Genomic DNA, 20,976 nt, shown 5'->3' on the forward strand with positions numbered 1-20,976 from the left:
ATTTAAGTACACTTTTGAGATACTTGTACTTTACTTGAGTATGTCTATGTTATGCTACTGTGTACTTCAGAGGTAAATGGTGTACTTTCACAGCACTACATTTATGTAATACCTTTAGTTACTTTACTGATTTGGATTAATGATGTGAAATATAATCAAGTCTTAAATCAGACTTTAGTTACACCTGGAGTAAATTCACAAGCTACCATGCAGTATACAAAGTCATTATAACTAGCTGCACCTTTACCAGCTTTGATAACACTTTAATGCATCAATAATTATAAAACATATCATACTGCATACTGTTCTGAAATGGATCAATCTGCAAAATAAATACTTTTACTTTTGGTATTGAAACTGTATTTGGATGATAATACTTGTCTACTTTTACTTGAGTAACATTTTGAATGCAGGACTTTTACTGTAACAGAGTATTCCTACACTCTGGTACTTCTACTTTTACTCAAGTACAAGATCTACTTCTTCCACCGCTAACTCTTCCATTAACACCCTGAGTAAGTTTGCAGCTGTGTGTTTTGCTCCACCTTGTTGTAATTGAAACTGCAGCAGCTTGAACACAGAGCGTGAATGTTGTGATCAGCTGATTTTGCGCAGTTCTCCTGTGTGTGCGCGTAGACGAAATATGTGCTTGCTAGCTCTTGGTTTGTCATGCAGGATCCCAGTTGCAAGTGGTAGGAGCCACACGTGGGCCTGGTGTGGTGCATACGTGTTTTCTCACATGCACAAAAGACAATACATTTTTTTTTTAACTGGTGGTTTCTCAAAGGGCTAGCCTACCACATAAATGACACATCAGCATCGGTTTCCAAGAAGTAACACATTAAATGTCACAACAAAAGAACACTGACATGTTTCATGCTATATCGTGTGAATGTGGAGGGGGGGGGTGCAGAAGTATAACCTCTGTGTGGTTAAAGTGTGAAAGAGAGCATGATAGACCATGAAGGTGTGAAGAAAGCTGTGGGAACAACTCTGTTGTGAAACCTTCCTGTGCTTACCCATTATTAGACACATTAAAATATAGTCCAGAGTCTCTTTTTTGACAAAAATAAATGTAATCTTATCATTAACCTCTTATAACCACTCTCCTTGTTAATCAAGGAATATACATATCTAAACTTCAGAAACTACATGAATTTATTGAAAAAGTGCAAATTGTTTGTAACATGTATAATTAAATGTTTTAATATGTTTTGATGTCAAAACATATTTAAAACATTTTAAGTTATTCCCGGATCACACAGAAAAACACAAGTTAGACATGATTTATATACATTTAAAACTACTTTGATAGTACACTACAAAACTAACACAATTGCATTTACATCTCCAAGACAAAGAACCAAGTATATAAATGCAAAAGATACAACACATTCTCTATATAGACAAAAGTATAGACAAACCCTCTGCAACAGCGTTCCAGAGCTCCCAGGTGAACTGAGAGCCACGGTCAGAGGAGAGGTCAGACGGGGTCCTAAAGCGCGCCACCAACGTGCCGATGAATGCGCGGGCCACGTCAGAACATGCCGTCGAGGTGAGGGGAACGGCCTCGGGCCAGCGGGTCATCCTGTCCACCATCGTGAAGAGGTAGGTGAAACCGTGAGAGGGGGGCAGCGGACCTACGAGGTCGACATTGACATGGTCAAACCTCCTCTCAGGAACCGCAAAAACTTCGAAAGGGACTCTAGTATGGCAGCTGTCACTCTAGCCAGTTGACAGGCCACGCATGAGTCGACCCTGGTCTTCACGTCCTTTTTAAGCCCTTGAAATGTTGTGTATCGCCTCAAAAACGGGTCAGCGCCAGTTCGCAGGGACTAGCGGTCGAGGCTGGCCCGTGGAGAAGTCACACCACAGCTTTGCGCCTGAGTCACCGACCGTGACCTCCTCCAGGCGTAATCCTGTGTCCGAGGCCTTGAGGGTCTGGACCCCGTGGTCAGAGGCCTGGTCCGTGCTCATGCGGAGGTAATCGAGGCCCAGCTGCACAGCTCCGATGACCGCTCTGGAGAGGCAGTCCGCGACCACGTTAGTCTTACCAGCAATGTGTTTGGTGTCCGTGGTGTACTCGGATATGTATGAGAGCCGGCGTTGCTGGCGGGCGGACCACGGCTCGGCCACCTTGAACATGCAGAATGTGAGTGGCTTGTGGTCCACGAACGCCGTAAACTCACGGCCTTCCAGCAGGAAACGGAAGTGGCGAATCGCCAACCAGAGGCCAATGAGTTCCCTATTGAACACACTGTACTTGAGCTCCCTGGGGGTTGCACCGGAACCTGGTGGTAGCCCCGCACCAGATCCACTTGTCCTGGATGTGAGGGAATGGGTCTGTTGTAGTGGCGTCGTTAAGGCAGCAGTAGTCACCACGCGGTCGCCACCCGCCGGCTGGTTTAGGGGCCATGTGGAACGGTGAGGCCCAAGGGCTGTCTGAGCGGCGGATGATGCCCAGACGCTCCATGTTGTTGAACTCCGACTTGGCGACTGCCAGCATGTCAGGGTTGAGCCGCCGGGCCCTAGCGTAGACTGGGGGGCCTTTAATGTCAATGTGGTGTTCGACCCCGTGTTTGGTAGTGACGGCAGAAAAGGTGGGCTGCGTTAAGCCGGGAAACTCACTGAGAAGGTGTTGATACTTGTCACCCTGTGAGAGTGAGGACACATGCGAACGAGGCAAATGTCAGTGCGTCATTGTGTGCGAATAGGGGTGTCGCTAGCAGATGGTAAAGGTGGGCCGTGCCCCCCGCCACCTTCATCTGTTATCCCGCAGAGGGCGAATTGAGCCTCCGTCTGTGCGAACCATGCTGCCGCGGACGTCTCCCAAAACTCCGGCAGTTTGAGAAAATGTGCCATGTTCGGTTCAGTCTCGGATACTTCCACAAGACTTACTTCGGGGTCACCAATGTAGTGCCGAGAGACGGGAGTCAGAGAAGGTGTGTCAAAAGACAAAGCTAGTCTTTTATTATGCATGGAACAGAAAGTAAACAACTCAAGCCGGGGAAATCACTGACCGGCAAAACCGGAAGTCCTATAAACTAAAATGTCGGTGAGGAACAATACCCCCACCCATGGTTCCGTGGGTGAATTATGTCAACCCACCACACCATACACATTACACCTACAGGAGGTTTTATGACATCCCATTCCAAAATCTTAGGCATTAATATGAAGTTGGTCCCCCCTTTGCAGCTATAACATATTCCACTCTTCTGGGAAGGCTTTGTACAATATTGTATGAGTGTGTCTGTGGGAACTGTTGCCCATTCATCCAGAAGAGCATTTGTGAGGTCAGACACTGATGTCTAGTTCTTCCCAAAGGTGTTCAATGGGGTTGAGGTCAGGGCTCTGTGCGGGCCAGTCAAGTTCTTCCACACCAAACTCATCCAACCATGCCGTTATGGACCTCGCTTTGTGCACTGGGGCACAGTCATGCTGGAACAGAAAAGGGCCTTCCCCAAACTGTTTCCACAAATTTTGAAACATAGAATTCTCCAAAATGACTTGGTAAGATGAAGCATTAAGAATCTCCTTCACTGGAACTAAAGGGCCTAGGTCAACCCCAAAAAAACAAGCCCATAGCATTATCCCTCCTCCACCAAACTTTATAGTTGGCATAATGCAGTCAGGCAGGTAACGTTCTCCTGGCATTCGCTTGGTGATGTAAGACTTGCATGCAGCTGCTCGGCCATGAAAACCCATGCCATGAAGCTCCCGGTGCACAGTTTTGGTGCTGATATTAATGCCAGAGCTGGTTTGGAACTCTGCAGTTATTGAGTCATCAGAGCTTTGGCCACTTTTTTAAGTATACATGGTCCTCAGCAATCTGCGACCCCGCTCTGTAACTTTACGTGGTCTGCCACTTCGTGGCTGAGTTGCTGTGGTTCCTAAACGTTTCCACTTTGCAAAAATACCACTTACATTTGATCGTGGAATCTAGGAGAGAAGAAATGTCACAAGCTGACTTGTTGCAACAGTGGCATCCTATTACCAGGGGCGCCGTTTGCCGGTAGGCAAGGCAGGAAAGGCAGGCAACTTGGGGCCCCGGACCAGAAGGGAGCCCCGAAAGAAGGTCGATTAAATCGGTCCACTGCAACGACAACATGAAACCCCCTTTAATTTACTGCAATGACACGTCGGGAAACCCCCTCAAGGGGGCCCCATGCACATAGGCGGCGCCAGGGGGGCGCTAGGGGGTGCTGTAGCTCCCCCTAGGATAGCCATAGCACCCCCTAAGCACCCCCAATAAATGTATGTGTCTTTTCTTTTTTTTATGTCTGCAATTCATAATTTGAAAAATGATTGATTCGAAAATAATATGCTACAGTACAGTACAATACAAGTACTTCTGGGTCTCTGTTTCATTCAAGCTCGGCTCTGTTTGTGTGTGTGGCACGAGCCATTTTGTGTGCATGCATGAGAGAGGGAGCGCACCGGCACCGAGATCGTTGTTGTTAACATCTGTTGCTAGCTAGCTACGCTAACGGATATAAAGAGCTTTTTAAACAACAAGGTGGAGGGAGAACTCAGACTGAGAGGCTCAAATAACATCAGCTCAGTGAGGTAAAGGACTCTCTCAGTGTTTAGACAGTTTACTTTAGTCTAAGTTATCTCAGTGGGTCTCTTAATGTACAGTAAACAAGTATTTCCGAGGCACACGTTTATATGATCATTATAGGTATAACAAAATAAGAGAATAAATTAAAAACAGGTATGAAACAAAAATACAGTTTAAAAGGGGAGTGATTTGTAAAATATCCATAAAGAAATAGAAAATCGGTTTACAGTTATGTTTCATATACAGTAGGTGTTGAGAGATGTGTACATAGATCTCTAAATGTTGTTCTCAAAGTGCACCAGATTGATGCTTTTAACTTAAATATTTAAAATAAAATCTTCCCGGACCCCCCTAGAGGATATGTGGTCCACCCCCCACTTATAAAATTGCACTTTACCTCTGCTTACACCTATATGCCGTGAACTGATTATCGAGCCTTCATTGTAACAGTCGCAGTTATACTGTGCGTGGGGAGTGTTGCAGTAGAAAACTGTAGCCCGGTACATTAATGGGAAACCCTACATGTTTGAGCACCCTCTATGAAACGTCAAGCTACCCCACAGCACCCCTAAAAGAAAATCTCTGGCGCCGCCACTGCCCATGCATAGCATGCCGTCAAAAGCTGCTTCATAATCTCGGTTTTGCAATCTCTGCTTGAGTGACATGAATGTTTGTTTGCTGTGGTCCACCACACAAACACTCATTTGCACGCACACCAATTCTTCAAAACCTGCACACAGTTTTCCCATATGCTTAATGTGGGCGTAAGTGTGAAAATGTGTGACCTACCCGTCACGAAGGCAAGGTATATATAAAGTTGACCATGAGCCCTGAACACATGCTGAAGACCAGTTGTCTGAAACCTTTGAACATCTTCCCATCCTTAAGGCTGGTGAGTTGAACTTTTAAATCATATTTTGATCATAACTTTTTTTCTGAAATAGTTTTTTTGCATTTGCCATGCCACTGTCCTAACGTATCTGTGTTACTGGTACAAATGATGATGCAGCTGATTGTTTGTGACTTGCTTTGAATATCTGCTTGGATTCAACAGATTTCCTGACTACAGTGATGGAGGGCAACATGTGGATCTTTGCAACACTGGGTCTAATCATTTTCTGGATGATGCCTGTTGACTCCATGGCGGTGAGTTGAGCATGTGGAAGTGGGTGGACATTCCCAACAATGGCAGGGAAATATATTTACATATTTACCATGATTTTTGGGTGCAAAAATACTAGAAAATATGTTCTTCATTAAGAGATTTGGTGAAATGTTGTATTTAGAATCATGCTTAAGAGGATACTTGAGGAAGCAGTGATCTGTGGTTTATGCTTTTAATATCTGTGCATCTGTTTTGATTAATCTTCTATATGCACCTGAACAGGTTAGGGAACAAATTATCATTAACAGTGCATTTTGCATTAACTTATTAGTTAATGGACATTTATTTTGCTTAATATTGTATTCTTGAGAAACTACAGCAACAGGGATATTGCACAAGTGTAAGCATGTGCTATGGTGGCAGTGTTACTTACCATTATTCACTGATTTAGGTTCACTCAATAAAATATGTAATGGTGGGTGTGGCATCACAACGCAATAACATCCACCACAACATTTTTTTTTAAAGATTGTAACAAAGTACCCGTTTATCATTGTCTGTTCTCCTCTCTTTTCCCATTTTAGATACGTTTTAACTTCACTCTACGAGAAGCCAAAATCTCATTGAGCATGGTTAAAGATTCGGTTGATGACATGTATTTTGACTGCAATGATCAAATGATGACAATAGTGAAGGACAAATACCTTCAAAAAGAAAAGAAACGTTTTAAAAAACACTGGAATGCGGCACAATCTTGTGCAAAAAGGGGATTTGATGAGAGAGAGGATAAGGATAAGGCTCTAACCATAGATCACACTAGTGCAATCTGTGTTTACACAGCTAACACTTTGTACAAGGAATTTAATACTGCAGTCCGGACAAAAGGGAGTTCCTATACCAAATCATTCAAATACCACTCTTTACATTACCTGCTGACATCTGCCATACAGATCTTAAATAACAACTCCTGTCACTCTACTTTCAGACGAACCAAAGATATATTTACTGGCGAACTCAACAAAATAATTCGGTTTGGCTCCTTTACCTCAACATCTATCAAATCAAACTTGACGAACTTCGGTAGTAAGACCTGCTTCAAAATTAAGACCTGTTATGGCGCATATCTGAACAATTATCCAGTCAACGGTGTTCGAGAGGCCGAGGTTCTGATCCCTCCCTATGAGACATTCAACATAACTGAGAAAAGTCGGTTCCAAATTCAAGGTCTAGAGGATTGTGAAGTTGTCTTTGTCTTGGTGAGTGCAGGGGTCAAGAGCTCTCTGAACTGCAAGGTTGTGCCTGTGAAATGAAGCTGTATTGGTCCAACAAATGGAAAATACTATGTCCATCTTTAAACCTTCTAACTATCTTTTCATAAATGTGTGTTAAACATGGCTTTATATTCTCTACACTGCTTAATTTGAATGCTCAGGCTTTGTTCAATCATTGAAGACTTGTTTAATCCAGTTCTCCAGCAATGTGGTATATTTTCTTTGTCCAATTACTAAGATACTTTTAAGACCTGTATTGTTGTAATTGTCAAAAAGAAACCTAAAATAAATGCTTCTGCTTAATACTACTCATCAAACTGCCAAAAATACAATATTGTGACTTCTGTTAAAAAAAAAATTGTGTCATGTTTTATTAAAATGTTTACTTTAACATGTACACCCTAACCCTATCAGCTGGTGGTAAAAAGAGTGTTTTACAGTCACATCATAAAATATATATTTCAAAAATGTTCTTTTTTTTATGTAAATAAAGAAGGTGTGATGTGTTGGTATGTCAGCTTTGACAAAGCTGGGCTCAGTAATACAAACTCAGCCTTCTCTGTTGCGAAATTGTAGAAAAGTATGTAACCATCAAATTAAGGAACCAAAGTCTCAATTTGGTGAAGCTATTTTTAAAATGGTGTCTAAATTATATTTGATATATTATCAGAGATTTGAACAAAAAACTCTTCAACAATCAGGGTAGACTGATGGGAAATAGAAATTCGCAACGTTTTGTATTTCCAAGTGGGTGGTGGTGACATCTCTGAGTCTAGTAAACTGGCATCCCACTGATTTTATTCCTCTCCCATACCCACTTTCAGCCCTGTGCTTCACAGGTGTGAACTGTGAGGGTAGGTTTTCAGCAGGACCATCCTGATTAGCTCCCCAGTGTGTATCAAAGTCGTCTAAAGATTGTATTTACAGAGCCTGTATATATAGTTATAAGGTCAAAAGTGTCAGGTTGGCGGATAGGATCATTTAGTTTTATGGCTACTAAGGGCTGTGCTGGTTATATAGCCTGACCGCTGCAGGAAGGAAGGGCCTGCGGTATCTCTCAGTGAGACAGCAGGGGTGCAGCAGCCTGTCGCTGAAGGAGCTGCACAGTGCAGACAGGGTGTCCTGGAGGGGGTGGGACACATTGTCCAGCAGGGAGGACAGCTTGGCTGCCATTCTCCTGTCTCCCACCACCTCTCCAGTGTCCAGAGGACTCCCCAGGACAGAAGGACTGAAGGACTGAAGGAACTTACCCCTCAGGCCTCTGTGGCTTAGTTATGTTAGTTAAAAAGCACATGTGGGTATAGCTCACTTACAAGGGTCAATTCAGTAGGCACATATTCATTTCTTATTTCATAGTTTTTCATCATTTTAATTTTTATCTTTGATTTTATTTTTGATTTTATTAATCTGTGTGAATCTGTGCTGTCCTGTTTTTCATCCTTACCCTGTTGCTGTTTGAACTACTGAATTTCCCCACGGGGATTAATAAAGGTCCATCGTATCTTATCTTATCTTATATGTAATTGTTTCAGTTAAGGGACACTAATTTTACAAAAACATTTGAATTGCTAATTTAGTAGTTTTCTCAAATCTTTGCATCTTGGATATATCTTAAAGTGGACCTATCATGCTATATTTTAATAATATAGTGTAGGACCATACCTATATAAGGCATATTTATACTTTTTTTTTTTCAAAATACCAAACAGATCATGCATTTTAGCCATGCCTCATTTCGCTCAATTTGCACTTTTTTAGCCCTGTTTTTGCAAGGGCTGATTATGTGAGAACAGCACCACCTACAGGCCTGGCATATGTACTACAGCGTCTCCAGCGCTTTCGAACGGCAATTGCCGTGGCTGTCTCCTCCTGATTGGTGGAGTTGGCCCAATAGCCTGCCACATTGAATGGATGAACACATTTATTTCTAAATACAAGTTGTACAAATAGTTATATGTACTTATATGTATTTAATACATTACATTTCATTTGTTACATTCTGACTGCAGTGGAACTCGAACTTGCTATCCCCTGATTCGAAGTCCAGCACACTATCCACTGAGCCACTGCAGAGTCAGAGCGGGCGTCCACGAGGTTGGCACTGGAGACTCTTTCTCAAAGACATTTAAACATTGAAAGAGGGACCCCACCAGCACAGCAGGAGCAGCTGGACACGCAGCTGGACACGCAGCTGGACACGCAACCAGGTGAAGACTGTTTGGGTTCCATGTGGACGAAGGAGACCCACAGCCTCTGCAGCCAGAAGTGCCAACCCCGTCAGCTCCCATACTGGTGTCGGCGGCAACACCATTGCCAGCGGTCATTCCAGTGCCAGCGGTCATTCCAGTGCCAGCGGTCACTCCAATGCCGGCGGTCACTCCGGGGTCGGTGGTCACTCCAGGGTCGGCGGTCACTCCAGGGTCGGCGGCAACACCAAGATCGGCTGCCACACCTGATGCGCCCACAAGGGCAGTTTCCTCAGATCGCGAGGAAAGCTTCTATCAGGACTGCTTTTTTAAGGGGCAGCATCGCCCTGAGATGTATGCTGCTAATCTCTTCATGAGCATAATGCCATTTTAAACTTATGGGAGACTGGTGAAGAGAACAAACTGGACTGGGAGCAATGGGAAAATGCCTCTTCCCCTCAATGTGAAGCAGAAAATTGAGTCCTATGTTTCCCATCGGTTCCCAGACCTGAACATGGACCAGTGGCATAAGATTAGGAGCCGGGTAAACAAGAGACTGAGGAGCCCCCGAAAAATTGATCCCGAAACACCTCGTCCTGGTTTCCGCTGCAGATAATTGGTCATGTCATTGTTATAAATAAAACGGTGAAAACTGAACTTCAAAATGGTTTCCTCTTTTTATTATTTTTTATTATTTTCGGGACGGGGGAGACGTGTGTGATTAAAAATTAATTTGCAGAAATGTAAAGTGACCAAACTAAGTTTTATTCAAATTCTTGACGGGAAGAGCGGTGTAAATGGGTGGCCTATATGCATTTGAAAAGCAATAGAAATCACACAGTTATTATACAATAGGCTTTAAAAGCACCATCGATAACCATTACCCTGTCTCCAATTCAAACTTTTGACGGGAAGAAAGGTGTAAATGGTTGGGCTGTACTGTACTGTATACATATGAAAAGTAATTCAAGCTAGACGTTCTTCTGGAAATTCCCACACAGTTTTTACTGAGAAAGGTGTACATTGAGTTACATTAGCCTACTTTTCTTCAGTATTTTCACATCTGGCACCTTCAAGTTAAACAATAATGCAGTAAATATGAGTAAACCAATGAAATGTGTGTACGGTTTGGATCAGGCAGACATGTTATAATATATAAATGTGGTGCCAGAGTGGAGTGAATCAAGGAACCACAGAAGGTGTGTAGGCCCTCGACATTCCTACATAGCTGCCTGCCGCTCAGCAGCTATACACAAACACTAGTACAGATATTTAGAATTTAGAAAAACTAGACAAACTCTATAATTTTGCTATATAATGTGAACTAACGAGGGTTAGAAATATAAATGTTTTAATGTTACAAGATTATCCTGCATAAAACTGCAAAACAATAGCTTTTGTTCGAAAATTGAGAGTTTGAGAGTGTTGACTCACTGCAGTCCAGCACAGAATCTCCTCTTCAATCTTTATCTACATTACATCGTATTTACAAGAATTTGATCCAGTGGTTATCCTAAACAACAATAAAAGGTAAATGAAAATATACAAATACTGAGAACGTTAGGGTCTTGTAGTAATATGCACAATAATAATAATAGTAATATGCTTTTCTCGTCTTTTGTATTTCCAAGTGGGTGGGGACATCTCTGAATCTAGTAAACTGGCATCCCACTGGTGTTTTTCCTCTCCCATACCCACTTTCAGCCCTGTGCTGCAGGACCATCCTGATAAGCTCCCCAGTGTGTATCAAAGTCGTCTAAAGATTGTATTTACAGAGCCTGTGTATATAGTTATAAGGTCAAAGGTGTCAGGTTGGCGGATAGGATCATTTAGTTTGATGGCTATGATAAGTCTGTTGCATTATCCTTCTGCACCTATTGGAAACTGATGACACCGGATCAAAGAAGGCCCTTGTTTAGTTGCATGGAAAACAGTGTTTCCAATCATGTGTGTATGGTACATCTTTCTGTCAATCATGGCAGGACTGGGAAGAAGCTGTTTGGGATTGAAAGCAAAATATGCCCTTCGGGTCATACAGTAGGAGATAAACACAAATCCAAATGCTTAATATTTGTAATTAAAATATGCTGGATGTGCAACAAGTAATTTTACCATATCAACTTTATAAGGTGATATTATGTTTACATGAAAAAACGTGATTGCTCCACAAATGTTCTACTATTTTCCATTTTTTATTTGATTATTTCTTCATTATGTATTAAGATCACAGTGATTATATGCAGTGATAGTGCATGAGTTGAGCATGGAAATGCAGAGAATACAGTTTATTATGGTGTTCAATGGCACAAAACCCAGGTGATGCTTATCAGCTCAGGCCTATTGTGTGAGACATGGAGGAGGTAAGCCATTTTTTTTTAAAACATGTGCACCATACAAGAGCATTAAAATGGTTCCTAAGGATCCTTCATGAATGCCATCAGTGTCATATGACAAGGTGGGCCCAGAAGAGAAGTGAATATTGAGTGTTTATTGTTCTACAAGGGCCCATTGTGTTGTGAAATGGTATCCCAGTTATCTTTTGAAATCAGCCGGCAAGCTTTAAGTCAGGGTTAGTCACTGATAACATTTACAAAAAAAAACTGTCAAAAACTGTCAATAATGTTAATCCACTCCTGTTGTTTTCTGTTTGCTTAAGTGTATTGTGTAGTATATACTGTAAGCTCACAAAGATTGTTAAAAAAATATATATATTTCACTTTGATACGTCTATATGAATGTCATGTATGGCAGAAGTATGTAAAATATGTATAATAGCACACAGTTTAAATTGCACACTTGCTTAGAAACCAGTGTGCACTGTAAAAGCTCCAGGATCTTAAATGTGGTTTGAGAGGATTCATAAAATGTATACTCTTACAATGTATGACTCTTAAGATTCTGACATTCACTTCTATTATAACACATCTTTCAACCTTACATGACCTTGGAGGAAAATAAGATGGCATGAAAAGATACATTATATGAGCATCAACAATCACAGCATAATGTTGTCACTAAGTAAAACATAAATGGATTAAACATGATGTATCCTGTACCGTAGCTTCATCAGTTCAGTATGATAACACTGTTTGTTACATGTTTCTCTTGTTAATGTAATTGTCATTTAAATATATGAATATATACCATGAATATTTGGGAGTGTTTGGTCCTGTAGCTACGTGATAAGCTTAGCAAGTGTGGTTTCTTGAAACCAGCAAAGGTTACGTCCATTACACCAAGCTAAGTGGGAATAGCAGCACATTACTGTATAGCAAAGCATTCATGCTAGCGGCTACATCAATACTGAGGCACGAAGTTTCTATAAAGCATGCTTGATTAGAAGTACAGTTTTATATTTTGATCCCTGTAGTATCATCGTGTACAGAACACTATCACATATTCATGCTTCATCTCATTAAACATGTGTGTACTTACGGCATAGTATTTTGAATATCTTAAAATTATTTTCAGGAAATCATGTCTTTAAGTTATTGATCCTGGTTGTCACTTGTGAAAACCTTGAAACTCCAATTATATATAGTTGTGTTTTTACGGACCCAATAAGTATTATAATTGCGATAGGCCCAAAAACCTACAGTATATTTGTTCCTTCTTAAAAAATATAATATTCAATGAATTACATTTTTCTTTAACATCTCCTGATTTTAAGTTATTGAACAATGTTTCCATAATGTTTCAGCATAATTATGCGTCCTTCACTTTTTCATCATAACTGCCGCTGCCCTTGTAGGCCCCCACGTAGCCACTGTCGTCTGGGACGTCCGCGCGCCCGACCTTTCCTTTTCCTTTGCCTGACTCGTCAAACCGCTCCTTGTGAGCTCCAGTGTACTTTGTGGTGTCGGTCAGTCTGTCCACTGCTGCTGCCTTTGCCACTTTCTAAAAACAATAGAAGAGTTAACAAAGTGGTAATTTCAATCAAACACAACATGCGCTTTTCTATTCATTTATTTTATTTATTTATTAAATAATCAACATTTCTGTAAATGTGGCAGAGTTAGCCAAGAAGCTATCTTTCATCTGTAGTCCCTGGACAGATTTTGTAAGTCACCCTAAAGACAAATTTCAAATTTCAATATTTATAAAGTGTCAAAAATAACCAAATTATATTGTTATGTAGCTTTGGCACCATCCAGTGGTTTAACCAATAATGGCTCCAGCAGAAAACAATGCACATTACTGTGTTTGCCATGGCACAGATCTGGTAAGATATGCAAACTTCATAAATCTCACTCAAACAAAGATTGAAGTCCTTCTAGTTTATTGCCTTAAACTTACTTAATTTGTTGGTTGTTTATTTTAGTGGGGGTTGTGTCGAGAAAGCAACGTAGGCACATTGTTGAATGTGGAAATGTGAGGTGTGTGGAGGTTAGATCTGATTAAATACTCACAGTGACTCCGATGTTGGTAGGCTCCTTGCCAACAATGAGACTATAGAGCTGCTGAAGAGACTCCTCTTTGCTCTTCCCTTTAAAACGTTTGGGAGCCAACTCTGTCAGGGCCTGGTTGAACTGCTCAAATGTGATTACACGAGATGACTTGGCCCTGAGGAAACAAAAACAGGTTTCCAAATGTTTTCTAAATATACAAAATGATATAAATCATGTGTTGTGCCTATTATTAAAAACGCCATGAGGCTAGCAAAGGAAGGGGGCTATAGTAGCTATAGATACTCATATTGCCAAGGATCAATCGGTGACCCCCTGACTGTTTCCTCTGCACCGCCAATGAGGTTAACATTCAGGGGTTTTAGTGAAATGTTTTTATTTAACATTGAATGGATTCCCATGAAATGTAGTATAAACATGGTGTCGAGAGGATGAATTGACTTTGATGATATCCCACCTCCCATCCAGAATCTGGGGTCATCAGGTACAAATTTGTATTTGCTCCATAGTTTGGTTTACGACCAAAACTACCATCTTTCTTAGCATGCTAAGATTAGTATAGATGCATTTGTTTTAACAACAAACCAAATTAGTGACTGCATATTTTTTCGCAGTTCATGTTGGCATATGCACATCTTGGCTGTTTTAGCTGTAAATAGTTGGGCTTGACTGAAATCGTACTTGTTTTTGCTGAAAACGATGTCAACATCTGTAGTGGTGACGTTCTTGCCATCGATGATTTTGCAGTCCTTGCAGAGCTTAACAAAGTTTTTGCCGTTCATCTCCTTCCCGGTGGCCTTACTGTCTCCATGGACCGCAAACTTCTGGAAGGCGGTCTCCACCTCTGCTACTGACACTGTGCCCTCAGCCATACTGACAAATACACATACAAAATACATAATCAAAGTGATAATGTTCACATATCAGTATAAAAAGCTCGTAAAAAAGATGAGAAAACGCCCTAACATAGCTGATGTTCACTTCCTATCCTTGTGAGGACATTTTGTAAAATTAAAGAACATAAATTCATGATGACTGAATTAGCTGATTGGTAGTCAGCTTGCCAAGAAATGGCTTCCATTAAGGTCAGTCTAAGTGAACGTTTCTCTCTCACTCTCTCGCTCTCTCTTTCTCTCACACACACACACACATACACAATAAACGCAGACACACTTTCACATCCATCATTCATGTTCGTGTTACTCAAGCTGCTCTCAGGCCAATTTAATTAAATCAACTACATTTCCAAATGGCTCCTCTGCTGTTCATTCTGAACATGTTCCTTCTCTTTCTGTTCTCCTCTTCTCTCACATACACACAAACGCACACCGACACATACTTGTCCATAACTTGTGTCTGCTTTTTGCTAATATTGACGATTTACATTTGGTTAGGTTGGGTAATAAACAGAGACATAAAAAACAGATTTGTATGCAGAAATAAAAAAACATTTCACCTTTAGTTCAATAAATATAAAACATGTTGGTAAATGTCACTGGGGTTCAGTTCGGCATTTTGGCATCGTTTTATGTACTTTTGTAAATTACATTGAACCTTTTTGAAAATCTAATATTATGTTATTATTAGATGTACTGTATCTAAAAAAATCTCCTCATAAATATAACAAATTGATTGTCATTCCTGAGGCATGAAATAAGACATCTACTGCATCTGTTCAATATTTAGTCATGCTCATTTGTTTTTGCTGCCGTTAAAATGGCCCTGTTGTTGTATTAGGTGCTCTGAACGGTGATGCTGAAAAGAGAGAGTAAAGCGTACCTGCTGCCGTGAATGGAAGGATGCTCTCAAAATATTCAGGGAAATCCTGATTTGCGTACAGCTGCTCGACCTCTTCGTCTTCCTCCTCCTTCTTCTTCTTCTTCTTTCTTCTCTTCCGCTACTCCCTCCTGCCACTCCCAGGCTTTCTCACAATGACGACACAGATGGAGAGATACAGAGAGGGAATAGGAGAGAGGGAAGGGGGTGGGGGGAGGGAGAGAGTACCGACCAGCACAATGACATCATGGGCACTCAGCTCTCCTCCTCACACTGAGCACAGACTCTGCCTCTGTGGATAGATTTATCATCTTCCTTTCAATTAACTCGTTTATTCATTTTGTCTCATACATTTCAAATGTCCTCTTGTAAAGTTCTGGGGCAGGTGCTTCATCATTTAAGATTAGTACACTATCCATTCATCCCTCTATACACAACTCATCACTATCTGTCATGCCCGCTCTCCATTGTTCTCCCACCCTCTTTCTTTCTCTCGTTTTTTCTCTCTTACTGTCATTGCCACAAGAGCACTCTTGTCTGGATGAAGATGAGAGCGGCCTTTCAAAGGACAAAGAGTACTGACAGCATGAAGCTAACACACTACAGGAAAGATTATCCCTTCTCTTTGCTTGATACCAATCAAACTGAATACAAGTACAAATGTTCCACACTGATGACATACTGTAGTGTGATCTAGATCTTGATCCTATTTCTGCATAATCATGTATATGCCACAACTGTAAAACACTTAAACAATACTTACTAACTATCAACAACTGTTTTACTAAACATCATCCTGGCATTATTTCCATGTACAGTAATTTATACAGCATACTATTCTTACGAAGTAAATATGGTAGTCATTGAAGGTGACTGAAATTTGGAAACATCAATCACTGCACAAGTACTCATTTGCATTAGTTATTCATTAAATCATCATTGCTTTAAATAAAAACATACATATATATTTGTATAATATTGTTTCAGTAATGTCCGTATGGCACTGCCTTGTTTTGCATTGTTTTTCAGGTTTTCAATGTGCCCCCCCCACGGATGTTCGGATATTTGTTTACAGGATAAACAACACATGTTTTGACATCATGCACCACCATGAAACTCGCTGTGCAGTCAAATGGAAAACACAAATCACTTACTGGTTTCTGAGTGCTGTGTTTTTATGCAATTGGCAAGCACCTTGTGCTGACATTAGATGGTATGATGAACCTTGTTTTGTAAATGTATGAAATGTTGATGCTAAAACAGGATAAAGTGCTAAGGGACATTCACATTTGAGTACAACATAAATATAAATGGTGGAACATGTTGACACCTCTTAAATAGGATTTCTCCACCAAGGAAGTTACGTTTTTGGTTCAGTTTGGTTTTGGTTGTTGGTTTCTCAGTCGGATCACGGATAAAAGACACTGGCATGATATGTCATAATTTCATTGGTGGATAAGTCTAAACGGGCAAAGGGAGAACCCATTCAATGTTGGAGTTGATCATAATGCTTTAGTTATGGAAAGCTCCTTAGCACCGGTCTGCACTTTAGGGTTGTCTAGGTTTTAGTTTTTCTTTGCTGACAACTTGACCTTACTTTGTGAGTCAACCTGACATTCTTGTTTGTTTAGCAGATTCCATCATGGTTGCAGACCTCTGTACTTTCACTGAGATACTTGGAAAAGTGTTCTGTGGGAAGACATCACCTTGTGTTTACACTATAAACAAAGCCTTCCCTTATATAAATATCACCAGAGAACAGCATTGTCTCTGGTTTGTAATGAAATTGTCGGATCACAGTAACCTGTGCTTGGACTCTCTCTGGACCTAAAACACAACTTTACTTACCATCGCTTTGCACACTAAGTGATATTATTTTTGGGGGTTTGACCTAGGACACAAATCAAGTTCATCTAATATTTGTCTGAATCAACATCATCATGGCTGAGTCTGGTTTCCCTTTACCACCAGAGGACTTCTGTGCGCTGTGTGCGGACACACTAAGAGACCCGGTCACCATCCCCTGTGGAGACACCTACTGCCTGGAGTGCATCACGGTTTACTGGGACCAGTTTGACCACATGGGTGTGTACAGGTGCCCACAGTGTCACGCCACCTATACACCACGGCCTGCGCTTAAACGAAATCTGCCCGACGTGAACCAAGAGACACGACGCCAGCTCCCGGAGCTCACTCCTTTCCCCGACATGCAACGAGAATCTTTCTGCGATTTCTGTGTCGGCCATCGCAAAAAGGCTGTTAAGTCTTGCCTCATGTGCTTGGCCTATTATTGTGAAACTCATGTCAAGCCACATTACGAGTCATCCACCTTCAAGAGACACAAGCTGGTCGATGAGATGGGCCACCTGGACAGGAAAATATGCCCCCAGCATGAGAAAGGCCTCGAGCTGTTCTGTCGCACGGACCAAATGTGTATCTGTGTGCTGTGTACGGTCAGAGAGCACCGTAGCCACAACATTACCTCAGCAGAAGAAGAGCGCAACGAAAAACAAGTGAGTCTTAATTGTAAGTGAGTCAACCTTTGTGACTCTGCCTTTTATGCACTGAATAAGATGGATGACATACTATGGTTGACAGAAGCCATCTAATTGCTGTTCTTCCAACAGAAAGTCCTGGTGGTCACCCAGTCTGAGGTCCAGTACATCATTCAGGAGAGGATGAAGGAATTGCAGGAGCTCAGACATAATGTGGAAGTTCTCAAAGTAAGATTAGACATTTCCTGATTAAACATTACTGTTTTTGTACATTTGAAGATAGACATGTGATTTTAGATGATATACAATATGCACATATGAGATATTTTACAATATTGTCCATGATAAGAGCATTTTGTATAGAATTGTCATTATCATGTGGTCTTACATTTGAAAAATATGTTTTTCCCTTTCAGAGTGGTGCCCAGCGAGCACAGGCAGAAAGTGATAAGACCTTTCATGAAATGCTGCAGGCGGTGGAGCGCTGGAAGGCTGAAATCCACCAGATGATAACAGCCAACATGCAGTCTGCGATGTCGCAGGCTGAGGGCTACGTTGACCGCCTGGAGCAGGAGATTACAGGAGCTACAGCGCAGAGGCGCAGAGCTCCGGCAGATCCTCGAAACAGAGGACAACATTCACTTTCTGCAGGTGCCAAAAGATCTTTCTGGTTGCAAAAAATGAAAGTATTCTTGTCTTCGCACTTCTGGCCTGTTTGCACATAATTCAATCAAATCTACACTTAATCTTGATGCTTTCTTTCCTAATAATGCTAACAGGACTAATATATTGCAATGTATTTTACTTATATTGCTAAAGTTATGGTTCCTCAAGCAAAAGTGTAATGCATTTGACTTATTATATCTATTAAAAAGTCACTTTTTAGTCCGTCTTTTGGACTGTTTACTGGAGCCCCTATCTCCCGTTCAATAGAATTTTCCGACTCTGTGCATTCCTCCTGAGGCCATGGTGCCCAAAGTGCTCATCAACCCTCAGTTCTCCTTTGGAGAGATGAGCAAGACGGCCACGGAGATGAAGGAACATCTGGACGACATCTGTAAGAAGGAATTGAGCAAAATCTCCAAAACAGGTTTGTTTTTATTAGATCATTTTGACAAATATCTTTACGCTATGTAAACTCTAAAGCAGACTATTAACAGGCTAACATAATGCTGTATTTTCTTCACAGTTAGTGAAACCCCAGTGTACATACTTTTGCCAAGAAATGGAGACAAACGACTCAAAGGTACACATCTCTTTATTGAAAGATGCACAACTCTACCTATAAATACATGTGAGATTACATAGATGTTATCTACTGTACAGAGCACAAGGACGATGCATGTGTTTTACAGTTTTCAAACTTATATGATAATGTTATTCCCCCTTAGATTTATTTTACAAATAAACAATAAGACAAAATGTATCTCAAAATAATGTGGGTGTCCATGTTTTCATATCCATAGTTCCTTCCAGAGTTGATTTTCAGGAGCCAAAAACCAGGATGGACTTCTTAAGATGTGAGTAGTGTTAATAGTTGAATTCCTTGAAAACAACAATATGCATAAAAGCATATCGTTTAGTAATGATGTTTTATCAGGATGTGACTTGTAATTTTAGACTAATTCTAAAGTTAGTCTTTAACTTGATCTGGTCTTGGTCAATACAAATAATAAATGTGCATTGTGTATGTATGTCTTTGCTCAGACACCTGCAAGATGTCCTTTGATCCAAACACGGTCTATAAAGAGCTGGTCCTGTCCGAGGGCAACCAGAAGGTCATGCGGAAGAAAACAGTCCAGTTTCACCCAGATCATCCAGAATGCTTTGATGGTTACTCGCAGGTGTTGTGCAAGGAGCCTTTTACTGGTTTCAGGTTTTACTGGGAGGCAGAGTGGAGTGGCGAGTTTTCCATCGGGGTGGCCTACAAGAGCATCAGTCGCAAAGGGAAGAACTCGCACAGCCTGCTGGGCTACAACGACAAGTCCTGGAGTCTCCTCTGCTCCGATTCAGGCTACTCTGCCTGGCACAACAAAGTAGACAGAAACCTTCCTGAAGCTCCCAGAGCCACACGGATTGGTGTGTACCTGGATTATGCCGGAAACACTGTGGCCTTTTACTCGGTATCAGAGACCATGGCACTGATCCACAGATTCAAAGCTCAGTTCAGTGAGCCTTTGTATGCTGGTTTTGGTGTGGGCTCTTCTGTAACCCTCTGCCAGCTAAAGAAAAATGCAAAGCCTCACTAAAGTAAAGAAATAAATGAGGGAAGTTAAATTCAATCGTGAAGGGTATTAACTCTGCAGCACTATCACATATTGACTGAACTTTACAATGCAAAGACATGGTTGTTGTTTTTAACCCCTCTCTTAAACAAATGTAATGTTGTTTTGACCACACTCAGCATGTTCCTGTAACATTTGATAATAATGTTTCAACTTAATTCATTCAACTTCCTGTTATATATGTTATATATCGATTTAATGCAGTGACCAAGTGTATTAAAGGCCTATCTTACGCTTTAATCATTATGCATTGGCTAAAACAATCTTCGGATACATGACAACAATATACTTGTGTTGTGTTTATATTTGTGATTGTATGAACAGTAAAAAAAATAATCTCTATGCTTTTGTTTTAAGTTTTAGTGTCTTACAGAGATCTACATTCATAATAAAGAGTGGGAAGCGATAACATCAAACTTCAAAAACACATTGCAAGACAACATGAGGAGACAGTATTATTTTTTTATACTTTTCAAATACCATCAATTGATTCATATTTTACAAAAAATTTAAACGAAGTTATAGTATACAGTATGATTGTTTTAACTTTAGCACTGCTTTTAGCCACTCATTGTTTATATTTAAATTGGATATGTTTCTGGTCATGCTCTCTTTGGTGCCAAGACATCTTGTGACATTAACAAACAGTGAAATACATGCTTGATTGCAATAGCTTTTAAGTTTCCCTGCCCTATAAAGATACAAGATTGGTTGGAAAAACCCTGTTAAGAAAGGTATTATATCAACACACTCTCACTCCCTAAGCGTCCAGGAGCGACGCTTGGTCAGGGTCCCGTGGCGTCCAGTTGTGACGCGCCGAGGCTCCTTCAGCTTCATAAACGGACGCAAAGAGCTTTCAACTGATTGCAATGTATTCCCATCGGCGGC

The 20,976-nt window shown here is 41.0% G+C and overlaps 3 protein-coding genes across 4 annotated transcripts; 2 read left to right on the forward strand and 1 right to left on the reverse strand.

Moving 5' to 3' along the window:
* Positions 1-5,386: 5,386 nt before the first annotated feature.
* On the forward strand, positions 5,387-9,769 carry LOC117474481 (ecto-ADP-ribosyltransferase 4-like). Of its 2 annotated transcripts, none has more exons than XM_034120281.1 (3): positions 5,387-5,456; positions 5,619-5,710; positions 9,148-9,769. In XM_034120281.1, exons 2-3 carry the CDS (start codon positions 5,636-5,638, stop codon positions 9,394-9,396), a joined length of 324 nt encoding a protein of 107 aa, XP_033976172.1. In that variant the 5' UTR covers positions 5,387-5,456; positions 5,619-5,635; the 3' UTR covers positions 9,397-9,769. The 2 variants fall into 2 exon arrangements, with proteins under 2 accessions (XP_033976172.1, XP_033976171.1); XM_034120280.1 differs by lacking the exon at positions 9,148-9,769 and adding an exon at positions 6,254-8,497.
* A 1,533-nt stretch (positions 9,770-11,302) lies between these two features.
* Positions 11,303-15,479, reverse strand: tppp2 (tubulin polymerization-promoting protein family member 2). The gene is made up of 4 exons (XM_034120750.1): positions 15,312-15,479; positions 14,214-14,405; positions 13,536-13,689; positions 11,303-13,023 (listed from the first exon to the last, which is right to left on the reverse strand). The coding sequence occupies exons 2-4, from the start codon at positions 14,402-14,404 to the stop codon at positions 12,832-12,834; spliced, it is 537 nt and encodes a 178-aa protein (XP_033976641.1). The 5' UTR covers position 14,405; positions 15,312-15,479; the 3' UTR covers positions 11,303-12,831.
* A 1,575-nt stretch (positions 15,480-17,054) lies between these two features.
* LOC117474626 (tripartite motif-containing protein 16-like) lies at positions 17,055-20,528 on the forward strand. Its single transcript, XM_034120531.1, is given in 8 exon segments — positions 17,055-17,821; positions 17,936-18,031; positions 18,220-18,381; positions 18,383-18,454; positions 18,737-18,893; positions 18,993-19,049; positions 19,270-19,323; positions 19,511-20,528. Coding segments are annotated over 8 exon segments (1,713 nt in total). The 5' UTR covers positions 17,055-17,248; the 3' UTR covers positions 20,053-20,528.
* The last annotated feature ends 448 nt before the right edge of the window (positions 20,529-20,976 follow it).

The sequence above is a fragment of the Trematomus bernacchii genome, unplaced genomic scaffold (assembly GCF_902827165.1).
Source record: "Trematomus bernacchii unplaced genomic scaffold, fTreBer1.1, whole genome shotgun sequence".
Taxonomy (NCBI): domain Eukaryota; kingdom Metazoa; phylum Chordata; class Actinopteri; order Perciformes; family Nototheniidae; genus Trematomus; species Trematomus bernacchii.